Genomic DNA, 16,366 nt, shown 5'->3' with positions numbered 1-16,366 from the left:
AATTTCATTTTGATTGTTTACAATTGATGTTTTGTTCATTGATCTTGTGTCCTGCAGCTGTGCTGAGCTCAGTTCTAATAGTCCTTTTGTGTGAGTTTTGAGGGTTGTCTACATGTGAGATCACGTCATCTGAAAATAGAGCTAGTCTTACGTCTTCTCGATCTGGATCTCTTATTTCTTTTTCTTGTCTAATTGTATGGTGCCGCTGTGTGGTTTTGTTTGTTTTTGTTTCAGAAAGGAGCTCCCTGTGTGTCCCAGGCTGGTCTCAAACTCACGATCCTCTTGTCACAGCCTCCTGAGTGCTGGAATTATAGTTGTGGAACTCTGTCTTCTGGGGGTGGCAAGCCATTATCGTCCTGAAATCAGAGCAACTGTGATTACTTCATGAGACCCTGGAAGGGTCGGGTCTGTTACATTGACTAGGAGAAGAAGGACGTCATCAGACCCTACCTGAGAGTCCAGCCACTCACTCTGTCTTGTTTCATGCAATCTGGCCCCAGCTGCACTTAATTTGGGGAATGCTAGAGTATGCTGGGATAGATAGGGCTTTTCGGGATGCAGTTTCAGAAAAATCACACATGCTTTTGTAAGTAGTTCCCATAAGTTCATGTTCACCTGGATGTGTGTATGGAATCCTCTCTTTGGTCTTTGGGGTGGGTAGGTGTTTCTCCAGGAAAAGTTACCACCAGAGTGGTCTAGCAGGTGTTTGGTGTATATGCAGAGTGCTGCTGCTTCCAGGGTTCAGGGATTCTCCAAAGGTTTTATCATGACTTCTCCCACTCTGGAATGTTTGCCCTCTCAAACGGCCTGTCTGACACCCTTCTTGAGTCTCCTGTCTAGACATTTGTCTTGTTAAGATTCAGTTCAGGTGAACCTTTCACTAGTTGGCACTTTAGGGTTTCAGATAGGATGTTGTTTGAAGTTGGTTAGAATGTTAAGTAGAATCATAAAAAAAATTCAGGTAGGAAAGAGACTTACTCATTATCTCACAGATAATTTGTTCCTGCAAATTTGTTGTGGTTGCTATTGTTGTTTGAGACAGGGTCACTCTAGTTCCCAAACTGGGAGAGGGCAGGCACAAAGCACAGGGTAGCCCTCCACCAGAAAGCCCCCGAGGCAGTCAAATGTGGCTGACTCAGGACCGGCAGCACTCTTGGGAGTTTAAAAATGGATCCAGTTCCCCCACACCACCCTTGGTCACTGCCCTCATTCTCTTGTGATGCACTTCGGTTTTGAAGTCACACTGTTTCAGGGATGTTTTGTTTTTTGTTTCTTTCTGTCTCTCTGTCTCTCTCTCTCTCTGTACACCCCCCCCCCCGTGTGTGTGTGTGTGTGTGTGTGTGTGTGTGTGTGTGTGTGTGTGTGTGTGTGTGTGTGTGTGTATTGTTGTTGTTATTGTTGTTTGTGGGGGAGAGGGTATTTTGGTTGGCCTGGAACTTTCTATGTAGCTCCAGTTGGCATGGAACTGGTAATGAGTCTCCGGCCTCTGCCTCCTGAATGGTGGGATTACAGGTAAGAGTCACCATGCTGGACTACATTTTCTTAAATAGGAAAGTTGGTATTTCAGCAGAGGTGCTAGCACACACACACTTTTAATCCCAGCACTTGGGAGACAGAGGCAGGTAGATCTCCATGAGTTCCAGGCCAGCCAGAGCTACTTAGTGAGACTTTGTCTCAAGGGGAAAAAAAAATTGATATTTCTGTAAAGTAATAATAAACTTCCTCTTAAGTGTAATAAAGGAAGAAGAGCTTCATCCTGCAGAGGTTTTTAAAGTAAAATGGTGTGTTTCTGTGTATTTGGGATCTGCACCACTTTCTCAGAATGAATGATACTGGATGTGTTGGCCCGTTCCCGTTGTTCCAGCACTGAGGAGGTGGAAGTAAAATGATTTCTAATAGTTTCAGACCAGCATGGCCTGCAAAGTGAGACTCTCTCAAAATCAGATCCCACACGTGCAGGAAATACTCTTGAGTGGTTCATTTGCTCATTGTTTCATTTCACAATTTGACCCTTTTCTAGAACTAGAGCAGTGGTTCTCAACATGTGGGTCATGACCCCTTTGGAGATGAACGACCCTTTCACAGGGGTCAAATATCAGATGTTTACATTACGGTTCATAACAGCAGCAAAGTTACAGTTATGAAGTAGCAGCACAATTATTTTATTTTCACCACAGCATGAGGAACTGTCTTAAAGGGTCTCAGCATTAGGAAGGTTGAGAACCACTGAGCTAGAGAAAGACAGCTAGGTTCCTCTTCATGTCTCTGGATACAGTGTATAATGATAAACGTCTAAGAAATAGTAAGGGGTGGTGCACACCTTTAATCCCAGCACTTGGGAGGCAGAGGCAGGAAGATCTCTATGAGTTTGAGACCAACCTGGTCTACAGAGTGAAGTCCAAGCCAGCCAAAGCTACATAGTGAGAGCCTGTTTCCACACCCCTCCCCCGACAAAATTAGTATGAGGCTTGCAAGCTGACTCAGCAGGTGAAGGCACTTACTACTAAAACTGACTACCTGAGTTTAATCCCTGGGGCCTACATGATGGAAGGAGAGAACTCTGGCAAACTGTTATCTGATATCCGCACACACACAGAATAAGTAATTAAATATAGTTTTTAAAAAATTAAGAATTAATATGCTAAACCTTTTCCTTCCTGAAAAAAAAAACTCATTAAATAAGATCTGAATCACAAGTGGTTATGTTGAACTACTAGAAATAGCAATTGAGTCATATTTACTCATTGATTGATTAACAAATTAATTACAGTCTGTTTAGATTAGAAGTTGATTTGGAAATGAGACATATCTTCTGTGGGTTAATAATTATGGATGACTGTTAAAATGTACTTCCTGGAAGTCAGAGAATCCTCACCAGTGGTAAATAAGTCATATAGTGGTTTTGCTATACTATAGTACTGCTGAAAACATTTTTTTGAAGATTTATTTATTTTCATGTGCATGGGTGTTTTTCCTGCATGTTTGTCTGTGTGAGGATGCCAGATCCCCTGGAACTTGAGTTACAGACAGTTGTGAGCTGCTCTGTCTGTGGGTGCTGGGAATTGAACCCGGGTCCTCTTGAAGAACAGCCAGTGCTCTAATCTGCTGAGCCATCTCCAGCCTCTAATATTTTAACCTTATGATTATCAAAGGATGCTTTAGCTTATTGTTTTTTTGCTTTGCTTTGCTTTGGTTTTCGTTCTTTGAGATAAGGTCTCTCTAGCATTGGCTGTCCTGCCTGGAACTTACTGTAACCCAGGCTGGCATTAGATTCACAATATTCCTCCATCACGACACATCCTCCTACACAACATTCAGCCTCTCAAAAGCTGAGATTAAAGGTACGAGCCACCTTGCCTGGTTTAGTTGATTGTTAAACTTCTTTGCTTTAGCAGAACCTATTAGAGTAATAGGAGGTAGTTTGTAGCAAAACATCACACTATTCAAAGGAGATAAGATGGGCCATGCTTACTGTAACGATAGCCTACAGGCAGAGCATTCTGTGAGAAAATAATAGTCATAACAATGAGAAGAACTTGAGGCTCTGCCTGTGTTACTTTACTATTCCACCACAGCATAATGATAAGCTGGTTTTCTTTCTAGACAATTTATTATTTCCACTTGTGAGATAAAGGAATAATAGGTTTATAAATTTTCGAGGATAAGGACCAAGTGGAAAGAAACAGATCTTGGACTGGGGCTTGGGCTGTGGGTAAAAGGCTTGTCATGCAAGTGTAACAACCTGAGTTTGGGACCCTCCACACTAACGGGAACAAAGAGACCAGAAAATCTATGAAAGATGCCCAAGTGCACGTCCGACAGCCGGCTGCCCAGGTAAAAAGTAGTAGTACTGTGAGCTTAATGTCTGTAACTAAAAACCACAGGGATGAGGGGAAAATTCACACACAGACAGTGCAAGAATCTGACTTCCTACAGAAAGGTTCGGTCTACAGGCCCTGGGGAAAAGGGCGTCCCTGACAGAACTGGACTGTCACTCCTCCAGCAGGCTTCAGAGTCAGCCTCAAGCTTCTATCCTTTTATTTGCCCGCAGCACCAAGTACATATTTTGCTCCCATGACAGAGATGCTCTGTTTTCGTGTCCTTGGTTAGGGAACCCCATCCAGACAGTCATAAATTCAGAAGGCCAGAGCATGGGCTGGAGGGATGGTTCAGCAGTGAAGAGTCCCTGCTGCTCTTGTAGAGGACCCAGGTTGGGTTCTTAGCACTGAGATGGCAGCCCACAGGCCTCTGTAACTCCAGTTCCAGGGGATCTGGTGTCCTCTCCTGGCCTCCATGGGCACTGCATGCAAGTGGTACGTATGCATACATTGTAGGCAAACACACTCATATGCATAAAATAAAAAACATCTTAAAAAAAAAAAAAGCAGGCCGGGTGGTGGTGACGCACGCCTTTAATCCCAGCACTCGGGAGGCAGAGCCAGGCAGATCTCTGTGAGTTCGAGGCCAGCCTGGGCTACCAAGTGAGTCCCAGGAGAGGCGCAAAGCTACACAGAGAAACCCTGTCTCGAAAAACCAAAAAAAAAAAAAAAAAAAAAAAAAGCAAGCTGTAACTCTCAGCAATGGTCATGTGCCCATTGTTAAGTTTTTCTTGGTTTTAAGTCTGCAATCTGGCAGATAACTGGCTCACTACATTTACTTAAGCTGTTATACTGAGATTAAGAACCTAGTTGAGCTTTGACATTATGATTAGATTTTTAAGTCCTCCTAAATAAGTTAGAGGCACTCTTTGAAGGAAGGGAGTGTAACTGGAGAGTTTTCTCTACGGTCCCGCCAAGCCCCGGCAGTCCGACAGCCCACTTATAAAATAAACACACAGACGCCGGGCGGTGGTGGCGCACGCCTTTAATCCCAGCACTCGGGAGGCAGAGCCAGGCGGATCTCTGTGAGTTCGAGGCCAGCCTGGACTACCAAGTGAGTCCCAGGAAAGGCGCAAAGCTACACAGAGAAACCCTGTCTCAAAAAAAACCAAAAAAAAACAAAAAACAAAAAAAACACAGACACTTATATTATTTAAACTGTTTGGCCTAATGGCTCAGGCTTCTTGCTAACTGTTCTTATATCTTAAATTAATCCATTTCTATAAATCTGTACCTTGCCACGTGGCTCGTGGCTTACCGGCATCTTCACATGTTGCTTGTCATGGCGGCGGCTGGCAGTGTCTTCCTCTGCCTTCCTGTTCTCTCTATTCTCCTCTCTGTTAGTCCCACCTATACTTCCTGCCTGGCCACTGGCCAATCAGTGTTTTATTTATTGACCAATCAGAGCAACACATTTGACATACAGACCATCCCACAGCAAGGGAGTCACTCTGTTTTATGTAGTTTTCTTTGTGACTGAGCGGAAGCTGAGCTGGGAATGGCGTCTGTCACACACTTGTTTGTAATCCCAACCCTCTGGAGGGTGAGCTGCTAGGATATGGGCTTCCAAGCCAGCCTGGGCTGCAGAGTAAGACCTGGTTCAAAGAAACAGAAAACAAACAAGCAAACAAAAGTGTTGCCTGGGGATGGGCACTTAGAATTCCGCCGCGTCGTGATGATGTTATGGAGAGCCATACTCTGGGACGATCATTGCCCTTGCTCCTTCGAAAAGGTTCTGGGAACTGTGAGCTAATGTTTTGTTCTGTTTTTACTGTGTCTGTGTATCTGAGCATTTGTACATGCAGCTGCCCAAAGAGGCACGAAGAGGGCATCGGATCCCCTGGAGTTGGAGCTGCAGGCCGTTGTGAGCGGCCTGATGTAGATGCTGGGAACTGAACTCCAGTCCATTGTAAGAGGAGCAAGTACCCGTGATTGCCAAGTCCACTCTCCAGCCCCACATGATTGGTTGTAATTTAGCCACTAAAATACCAGCCTTAAATCAACATTTTGCTTAAAGGCAGTAGAGGCACCAAGCCACCAGGATGGAGAATAGCAAGAGCCGTGCTACCCTGGTTCGCAATCCTGAGTGTCTCACAATTTGGCTTTGTAACCTCAAAAACCTAATAGCTCTAGACAAGCATAGTGGCACACGCCTTTAATCCCAGCATTTGGGTGGCAGAGGGAGGTGGATCTCTGTGAGTTGGAAGCCAGCCTGGTCTACATAGAGTTTCAGGACACCCAGGCTAAAAATAGATACTTATCTCAAAATAGATAAATAAATAAAACATGACAGCTCTGTATGCCTCTATTTTTAAATGTAAGGTTTAAATACGAATCCCTGGAAAATACCCCCACTGAGACTCGTACATGCTCAACACCCAGTAAGTATTGCTGCTGCTGCTGCTGTTGCTGCTGCTGCTGCTGCTGTTGTTGTTGTTAAAGACACACTACACTGCCATCTCTGTCACTGAGTCACAGATTACATTAAATAGAGGGGGAAATGGCAGACCAATTAAGTAGAGCAGAAGATGCCAGTTTCCAATACAAGGACGGGGGAATCCTGCTCCAGCTGCAAATGTATCTATCAAATATAACATTCACCAAGAGTTTGACGAAAGCTAAATTCACACATCCTCTGCTCTTTATACTGCTCTGTGTTCACAACATGGTGCTGACTCACAACCAGCAAATACTTACTGAATACTATGCTTGGCACTTGAAAGAGGATGATAAAAATACCACACAAATTTCTTGCAGTATAGGAGCGGAGATAATCCAGAATTAGCCATGACGTTTTCTTTACTTCCTTCTAAGGGGTAGTAGGGATGTTGGGAGGATGTGAAACTGGAGATATTCAAACTACTTCACAGGTCTTCACTGCAAGCGTCAAAGTTCTACACATAGACGCGCAGATAGATGCACTCAGCTGAGGATAGGGCTTTACCATCTTATCCTATAGAAAGCTTCCCAGGTGGTTTCTGTGCACAACCACCCTGGAAAAAGAGGGGAGTAGTGAGCAAGTGTTAGTATCCTTTTAAGACAGGAGCCCATGTATTCCAGGCTGAGTCCAACCCAAACTGGCTCTGTAGCCAAGGGTACCTTCTAAGTCCTGGGTTTACAAAATTGGACCACCACACCTACTGCTTATTTGGTGTTTGCTTCAATCCATTACTGAGGATCAAACCCAGGGCTTTACATGTCCTGGGTGAGCAGTTCTAACAGACGGGGTTTTACTCTGTAGCCCAGGCTGGCCTTAAACTTAATGGAGTGCATGCTAGCCTCAAATTGGAGGTAATCTTGCCTCAGCCTCCCCAATACTGGTGATATAGGCATGAGCCACCATATCCAGCTTACATTTATCTTTTAAAACCCTAGCTATAACTGGACAAGGTAGCCATACTTGCAAATCTCATGTATGTGTGTGTGCTACGGGCATGGCTGTGCCAATCAGATTCCCTAGAACTGGAGTTATGGACGATTATGAGCCGCCATGTGGGTGCTGAGAATTGAACCCAGATCCTCTGTAAGAACAAGTGCTCTTACGCATTGAGCTATCTCTCCAGCCCCTGGTTACTATGAATTTAAGGCTAGCCTGGGCTACATGAGATCTGATCTCAAAAAAATAGAACCCACCAAATTAAAACAATAATTAAAAAATCAACTGTGATCACATCATTTTCCATCTTGGAAACACTTAATACAGGCTGGATGTGGTGCTGCACACCTGAAATCCCAGCCTCAGAAGCCTGAGAAGAGACGATGGCAAGTTTGAAGTCAACCTGGGTGATGCAGAAGACCCTTTCTCAGACAAAAACAGACCATTGGGGGCTTATTATACGGACTCAGAAGTTTTGAGCTAGTGAGAGACCAAGATTCCTCCTTGCCGTGACCCTCACCTACCTTTCCCGTTACCCCCCTGGTACCTTTGGATCTAATCAAATGTGTTGAACCCAATGTGCCATGCATTTTTTTATGCCTCTTCTGTCTAGGGTGACGTGGTGATTTTCCTGTTCCCGGGAGACCCTTCTCCCTGTCACTTCACCTCGACGCCTCGGACAGGAGCACACCCTCATCTTCCCCCAGTGTCTGTTCGCTCCGCCTCACTCTCCTTGGCATTGTGACTGCACATCTGTCCTCATACATGTATAGTTAACTATTGAGATAGAGTCTTATCTTTTATGACTATGCACTCAGGAAATGTGCCTCTTACCCTTTAAGAAATAAAAAGAGCAGCCCCGACTCTAAGGCAGAAGCAGCAGATCTCTGAGTTTCTGTGAGCTCAAGGCTAGCCTGGTCTACAGAGCAAGTTCTAGGACAGCCTGGTCTACATAGCGAGATCCTGTCTCCAAACAAAATGATAACAAGGCTCTGAAGAGATAGATGCTCAGTGTTTAAGAGCGCCAGCTGCTCTTCTGGGTTTGGTTCCCAGCACCCACATGATGCCTCACAACCATCCCTAACTCTAGTTTCAGAGGATCCAACACCCTCTTCTGACCTCCTTAGGTTCCAGGTACATGTGTGGTGCACAGACAATTATGCACACAAAAAATAAATGCTAAAAAGAAATAAGCCAGGTAGTGGTGGTGCATGCCTTTAATCCCAGCACTCTGGAGGCAGAGGCAGGCAGGTCTCTGTGAGTTCAAAGCCAGCCTGGTCTACAGAGTATGTTCCAGGAAAGCCGAAGCTAAAGAGAAACCTATCTTTAAAAAAAAGAAAAAGAAAAAAGAAAAGAAGAAAAGAAAAAGGCACTGGACACTGTGGCCCACAACTATAATAAATGTAGTTCAGTGATAGAGCACTTGCCTAATATACCCAGGGTACTGGGTTCTATCCAAACTTCCTAACATAAAGGAGGCTGAGTCAGGATGACTGCAAGACCTGGGCTGTATAGCAAGACTCTGTCTCAAACAAAAGTCAAAAAGGCTCTCAGGGGTTGGGGAAATGAAAGTGGGTAAGAATGCTTGCTGTACAAGCCTAAGGCCTGAGTTTGAACTCTCAGAACCTACATAAAAAGCCGTGTTGGTGGGGACACACGTTCCTGTAACCCCAGTGTTGGTGGGAACACATGTTCCTGTAACCCCAGTGTTGTGAGGGTTGCAGGGGACAGGAGGATCCATCCCAGGGGCTGCTTGCTGTCAGCCTAGCTCTAAGTTCAGTAAGAGACCTTGTCTCAAGGGAATAAGGTGCAGCATGGTAGAACAGGCCACCCAACATTATCTGGCACACTTGCACACATGTGTATATATACCTCTGTGTCTCTTCTCCACCTCCCACCTCCCCCACAGAGAGAGAAAGAGGGAGGGAGGGAGAGGGAGAGACTCCAGACGTTTTTTCTGACTAGCAAATTATTTTCGTCTTCTGCCTACGACACTGATCTGCTTCTATCTGTTCATTTGGGGGGTGGATATCTTACTGGCAAACAGGAAATTATTATTTTTTTATGGTATGTGCATGGCTGTTTTGCCTGTGTGTAGGTCTGTGCACCACATGCCTGCCTGGTGCCTGCAGAGGCCGAAAGAGGGTGTCAGGTCCTCTGGAACTGGAGTTACTGGCAGTTGTGAGCCACCATGTGGGTGCTGGGAATTGAACCCAGGTCTTCTGGAAGAGCAGTCAGTGCTCTTAACCACTGAGTCTTCTCTCCAGCCCCCAAGAGGCATTTCTTAAGAATGCTTCAGTGTCGTTGGCTTTCCCAATGGCCTGCAGCTCTGGTGGTGATCCCATTTGGAGGACCTTCTTGAGACTTGCAAGTTCCAATTTCTTTTTTTTTTTTCTTTTCTTTTCTTTTTTTGTTTGTTTATTTATTTATTTAATGTATATGGTGCTCTATCTGCATGTACAACTTTATGCCAGAAGAGGGCATTAGATCCCACTATAGATGGTTGTGAGCCATCATGTGGTTGCTGGGAATTGAACTCAGGACCTCTGGAAGAACAGGCAGTGCTCTTAACTGCTGAGCCATCTCTGCAGCCCGCAAGTACCAGTTTTATTGTTCGTTGAAGCCACATTTTTATGGTATGTGCATGGCTGTTTTGCCTGTGTGTAGGTCTGTGCACCACATGCCTGCCTGGTGCCTGCAGAGGCCGAAAGAGGGTGTCAGGTCCTCTGGAACTGGAGTTACAGGTAGTTGTGAGCCACCACGTGGTTGCTGGGAATTGAACTCAGGACCTCTGGAAGAACAGCCAGTGCTCTTAACTGCTGAGCCATCTCTGCAGCCCGCAAGTACCAGTTTTATTGTTCGGTAAAGCCACATTGTCTCTTTAGTTTATGGTAGATGTCTAGAAAGGATGTTGACTTGGGGGCAGGGTGTGAAGAGTTTCCAGAATATGATGTAATCATGAGTATCCACATTACATTAGAGAAGAGGCTTCTCTTTGTGTGAAAAGGTAATAAATAGTTGGTTGTGATATCTGCCAAGAGACTTTTCTGGCATCAGACCCAACAAAATGCTACAGATCATGACATTTTGTCATATATACTCATGTTCAAGAAATTAATTTTTTTCTCTACTGTATTTATTTCCTCTGAGAGTGTCAACAAGAAAATGGATGCAGTGATATCTTTAAAATTGAAGTAAAGCAGATAACTCCTTTAGTTCTGAAAGCGACATTCGGGGGTGGATTGCTAGTACTAATACACGGAGAAGCACAGCCTGCTCTGTCCCTGACCAGCACGTGTCTGGTGCCCGTAGAGTGCGGACCTGCCGCTCGCTCCTCTGACTTGGTTCCTCTAGAGGGATCGTCTCCTTGTTTCAAGCAGGACAATTGATTTAAAAGACCCAGAGGCAAAAGTAGAAATTGAGGACTAGAAGTAAGCTGATCTATCCATTTTCTCCCTTCATTAGTCAACCTAAAGCGATTGACTAATTGATTATAACTCAGTGCGGCCATTAGCAGTAACAAGCTTGCAGGTTTAGATGTTTGTCTGGCAGATGAATAGCTTAGAGTTGAAATCTCGCCTGGGAAGGCATATTTCTGTTATCAAGCAGCGTCCAAACCAAGCACTGTGACTAGGGATTTTTATCATAGATAGCACTTGGAAAGGTGAAGCAAGAGGCTAACCTGGACTATCCCCTGAGACCCTGTCCTAAAAAACAAAACAAAACAAAACAGAACACAGAGGCCTGACTATGCCCCAGATCTGCTTCTCGCATTCACTTTTCTATTTTGGATTTCCTCCATTAAATGGGTACGTAGCGAGAGGATTCTCTCTTTTCCTCGGGGCCCGCTGGCTCTCCCCAAACTAAGTCCCCCCGAGCCTTTGCATGAAGGTGCTGTGCACCCTGCAAAACAGTCAGGTAGCTGTGCCGTCGCCGTGCGGGGCAGTGCTGATGTAGCTTCTTCAGAACATTCCGTGCAAGCCACTGTCTCGGAGGTGAGGAGGACCCAGCAGCCACCTGAGTGTTTCCTACTGGAGCTTGGACGACTTTATCGCCGGCGACACCCCTGAAGACAGCGGCACCCCTCTCCCCAAAAAGCCACAAACTGCCAGCAGTCCCTCAAAAAGGAATGAAGTCTCATGAGCCTGAGCCCCTCTCCCATCCACGAGAAAACGCTGACCGGCCTAGTTCTGTGCGGGTCGCGTTCAGCTAACCACAGCTGCAGTGCGTTTGTGAGTGAACCAGCCATGTCGCGTCCAGGAGACTGTTTCACAGCACTCTTTCCCGTCCACTGACTCTCGAATTCATCTGCTCTCTCTTTCGTTCCTGTTCCTGGAGCCTTGGATGAGGTGATACAGATGCCCGTTCAGGGGCCAGCACTCAGCAGTCACTCACTCTCAGGAGCAGTACTTCCATCAGTTAGGAGTTTTTCCATTAACTGCTGCCCATTGCCCAAAGCAGCTTCTCGCTGGTCTCTGAGTGCAGATGTGTTTAGAAGGCAGCTGACATCCACTTGGCAAAGCTACACTAATTGGTTCTCCACATGACCTGCGATCTCCCTAGCCTTGGGCTCTTGACCAGGTTCATAATACCAGGCATGAGCGGAGCCTTATTTTTTATTAGTATTTAAGAACCAAATACTTCGGAGTCTGGTGTGGTGGCACACATCTACCATCCCAGCACTTAGGAGGTAGGGGCAGGAGATCAGGAGGAGTTCAGAGTCGTCCTAGGCAGCCTAGAAAGTTTGATGCCGGCCTGGGCTATACGACACCCTGTCTCAGAAAAAAGAAATTTAAATGTTTTGCTAAAACATTTGCAAATTGAATATAGCAGAACAGTGAGCTGTGACTAACTGAATCTCAGAGAAAGTAGCAAGTGGACATTGTGACCTGTCCTTAAACCAGACGTGAATACTAGAAGGGAGGCTCAATGGGTAAAAGACACTATGCCCACACCCATACTACACACAGACATGCGCGCACGTGCACACGCACACACACATAATTTTTAAAGGTGGAGAAAAAAAGCAGATTAAAGTTAATGAAAAGTAAGTGGCATGAGCGGAGTTGGCGGTATATGCCAGCCACTCAGGCTGCAGAGGTAGAAGGGTTTCCATCTTGAGCCAGTCTGAGCTCAAGAACAAAAACAAGAATGAACAAAAAACTAAAAACAAGTCAGAATGGTACTATAGCTCAGTGATACAGCACTTGCCTAGGATATTCAAGGTGCTGGATTCAATTCCCAGTATCCCACCACCGCCTAAAGAATGGGCACAATAGCAAGTGAGTGGATTTATATTCTTTTGTATGAGAACTATACAGCAGGAGCAAGCAGTTCCGTCCCCACTTTTGTATGTGTTGTGGGGGTGAGACAGTCTACTCACTGTGGCCCAGACTGGCCTTAAATTCCAGGATATGCCAATACACCCTGCTCCAAAGTAATGTCTTTATAATCTGTTGCCTTCCTGGTTTGCCACAGCTCCTGTGCTGTGGCCTTTGAGTGAGAACCCATCTTGTTGAATTTATGTAGGCCTGAAGAATCTATTTCTGAGCCCGCCGCCATCTGGCCCGGCATGTATCAAGAACCGTCATAGCCAGTCCTTTGCCTACACTCTTCTTTTGTTTCCTCCAGGCCTGGTAATTGCTAATGTGATGTAAATATCTTTTTCTTTCAGCCCTCCTCGCCCTCTGACTAATATGAATGACACCGTGGTTAGCCACATGTCCTCTGGAGTGCCCACTCCCACCAAGAGGTAGGTACGTCTTGTACCTGGAAGCTGGGGGCAGACTTCTGCCGCTGATGCCCTTGCCCTCTCAGAAGCGGGGCTTGGGCAGAGTGTCCCACTGGGCAGGAGGACTGGCATGCCTAACCCCACTTACAGTCTTTTGATATCATTTTCTGTTCTCACCCTCCCTCCCCTTCTGACTCATAATACAGCTGTTGACGTTCAGCTCTGGCGAGTGCACAGTGGAGATGCCACCATGTCAAGCAGTGAGTGGTGTCAGAGTGGGTTAGGCATGTTTGAGATCTTTACCAACATTAAGCACAATTTACAAAAGTCATAAGTTTCAACAATTTTGTATTTGATTTCTTTTACTATCAAAGATCATTTCTGCATCTGATTACAGTCTATAAATTAAATTAATCTCCTATAAAATACTCTTAAGTCATTCTGTGTTCATGGTTCATAAGCATTTAAGTTGAAAGGCCCAAGTCCTTCAGTCTTAGTTATACAAAGAATTTGCTGTAGGGTCCTTCAAGAAAAGAAAAGTCGATAAACTCCTTTCTCCTTTTTATTTAAATTTCTCTTGTTCAAAATTCTCGTAGGCAGACTTAAGAGAACTATACTGAATGACATACTTTCTATTTGATTTAAGCTGTTCCATGACCAGAGCAATACAGAAACTCCCTCAAGGGCACAACCATTAAAGAATTCTTTCAACAGTCATCACTTGAAAAGGAGACACAAAAAAAAAATATCACAGACATCCCAATTCACCCAGCACGACATCCCATCCTCCCTGGAAAAAACCAAAACCACTTAGTGCCATATGTGCTGAGCACTTTGGATTAATGCAGCTATAGAAATGTGATCTTCCTAGTAATAATTTGACTCAATATATGATCCTGAAGGCAGCAGTGGGTGTTCCCATTGGCTAAAACTCCCCGAGCAGCATTTCTCAAACCTGCAGAAGAGAAGAATCCCCTGGGGCACTTGTTAAAAATACGCATTTCTAAGACCATGTGAGACCCAATGAATCAGAATCTCCGGGAACAGGACGGGGAGAGGCTGTGCGTTTAACAAGTTCTTCAGGTGGATTTTTGTCATCAAACCAGTTTGGGGAATAACCTTAGCGGGAAGCAGAGGAGCTAGCGGCAGGGCTACCCTAGAAAGAGAACGTAAAGGCTGAGGACGTCAGTGGGACAGATCTGTCTGTGTGGAGCCCCAGGACCTGGACCAGGTAAGAGCACTTCCAGCAGGGCGACAGCCATGTGGTGTAAGTGGAGCCAAGAAGTACGCGGTGGGGGCCGCTGGGGCACAGTCTTTTGAGTCATGCCGCCTGAGTTTGGGTCCAGCTCTCGCCTGACTTTAGACGTGTTTCAATTCTTTAATCTGTAGGGCCGGCGATGACATTCGCCTTGTGGGGTTTATGTGGGATTTAATAAACTGCCTTTATTATTTTAGAGGTAATTGGAGTAAGAGACCCAGTGAGAAAGACAGAGAATAGGTTACAAATTGATGTCCCCAAGGACCCAGAGCAGCCGACTGCCTGCCCTCAACATACTATATATATAAAAGCTGTAACATTTAAACTGCACTCTCCATTGAGTATATTCTCACTTCAAAACTAGAAGTCGGGGCAGGTTGTTGGAAGAAATCAGCTTGGAAATTTATGTTAACTTTAGTACCATTGCTTGCTGAGTAGGGATTGACTGCATCTCAGTTCTTCTCGTGGTTTATGAGTTTTGCCCCCCTGCATCACTAGAGAACACAAAGGCTCCAAGTGCTAGGGAATACCAGGATAAGATGCAGGGCACGCAGTGACCACCGGTGAGTGTCGCTGCCAGAGGCCATCAGAAAGACAGCGTCTTTCTGACAGTGTTTGATTGTTTGGGAAGATTGACAGAAGGGACCCTGGACCCACATTAACCACAGCCACTTTCACAGACAAACCTTAGGCTTACTGTTTTAACCCCAAGTCCCAGCTACCAGTGTCAGTCCTAAGATTATCTCTGCCATTTTTTTAGAGCTGGTTCAGACAGCAGAATATATTCCAGATTAAGACATATAAAGTCAGCATTTCAGCTGGCACCTTGGTCTGTGTGAAATTAGTCCTAGAGCAGATATTGCAGTGTATCCATGACAACCAACGGGGCTATGCAGCTTGGAGAAGCACAGCTCAAGAGAAGCCACTTGGGCACAAGATGCCCTACCCTGACACCGTACCGTTCGGGTCCTGGGGGATTTCGTGTATGTCCAGCGGACATTGTGAGATGTCACGGGGTAGTAATAGTTCATACATGTGGCTTTTTGTGGCTCTAGTAGCCAAGGAGTCTAAATTGCAGGGAGCATGTTTACTTCTTCAAGGCTCAGCACTTTTTATTCCTGTTCTTGAGTATACTCAGACCTGTGAAAGCCAAGTACCCAGCATGTCTTCCCATCATGAAGTCAGGCAGGTGCTACTGAGGCAGGAATGGCGCTACTCTCCAGAAATAAGCAGTTTCTTGTAGAACTCAACACAAAGATCAGACCAGATCGGACAGGAAATGCGTACTATAGTAGTAAAAAAAATAATAATAATTTTTAAGTAGGAAAATATTTGGGGCTGGAGAAATGACTCAGAGGCTAAAAGCACTGACTGCTCTTCCAGAGGTCCTGAGTTCAATTCCCAGTACCCACATGGTAGCTCAAAACCATCTGTAATGGGATCTGGTGCCCTCTTTTGTAATGCAGGCAAATATTCAGACAGAACACTCAAATAAATAAATGTTTAAAAAAATAGAACATTTTAAGCAATTTGGCTCCTTCCTTCCTTCCTTCCTTCCTTCCTTCCTTCCTTCCTTCCTTCCTTCCTTCCTTCCTTCTTTCCTTCCTTCCTTCCTTCCTTCCTTCTTTCCTTCCTTCCTTCCTTCCTTCCTTCCTTCCTTCCTTCTTATTAACCAATGTACTTTTTTGAGATTAAGTTTCAAGTATCCCAGGCTGGCTTTGATTCACCTCTTGAGCACCTGCACTACCACACCGACTTTGTGGTCCTGGAGAGCAGAACCAGGGCCTCATGCATGCCAGACAGGCACTCTTCCAACTGAGCTATGACCTCATCTTCTACTTTCTCTAGTAGGCATTGCGGATATGAGCAGCTTTGGCTAGAGTTGTCAAAATAATGCTTTATTAGCCAAAAATAAAAGATGTAGATGACTTTCTAAATGGGAAAGATTCTGGTTGTCTTGTGAGCAGCTACAAACTAATTATATTCCTGGTAGTTTCTACTCAAGGGGTTTGCTCTTTGTAATATCCCCAGATCAGGGAGCTGGAGAGATGACTAGCATCATCATGAGGACCAGGCTTGGATCTCAGCACCCCCTTAGAAGCCAGGTAGCCTGCACACACCTG

The 16,366-nt window shown here is 45.2% G+C and overlaps 1 protein-coding gene across 12 annotated transcripts in view; it reads left to right on the top strand.

Moving 5' to 3' along the window:
• Dtnb (dystrobrevin beta) overlaps positions 1-16,366 on the top strand; it is a 193,176-nt gene that overhangs the window by 106,159 nt on the left and 70,651 nt on the right. For all 12 annotated transcript variants that reach the window (XM_052746026.1, XM_052746036.1, XM_052746038.1 and 9 more), the window contains exon 9: positions 12,929-13,006. In XM_052746026.1, coding sequence (XP_052601986.1) covers positions 12,929-13,006 — 78 coding nt within the window. The remainder of the gene's footprint in view (positions 1-12,928; positions 13,007-16,366) is intronic.

The sequence above is a fragment of the Peromyscus californicus genome, unplaced genomic scaffold (assembly GCF_007827085.1).
Source record: "Peromyscus californicus insignis strain IS unplaced genomic scaffold, ASM782708v3 Scaffold_1__1_contigs__length_55948999, whole genome shotgun sequence".
Classification (NCBI taxonomy): Eukaryota; Metazoa; Chordata; class Mammalia; order Rodentia; family Cricetidae; genus Peromyscus; species Peromyscus californicus.
The sequence above is the reverse complement of the archived record's forward strand: the minus strand, read 5'-3'. Positions and strand labels throughout refer to the sequence as shown.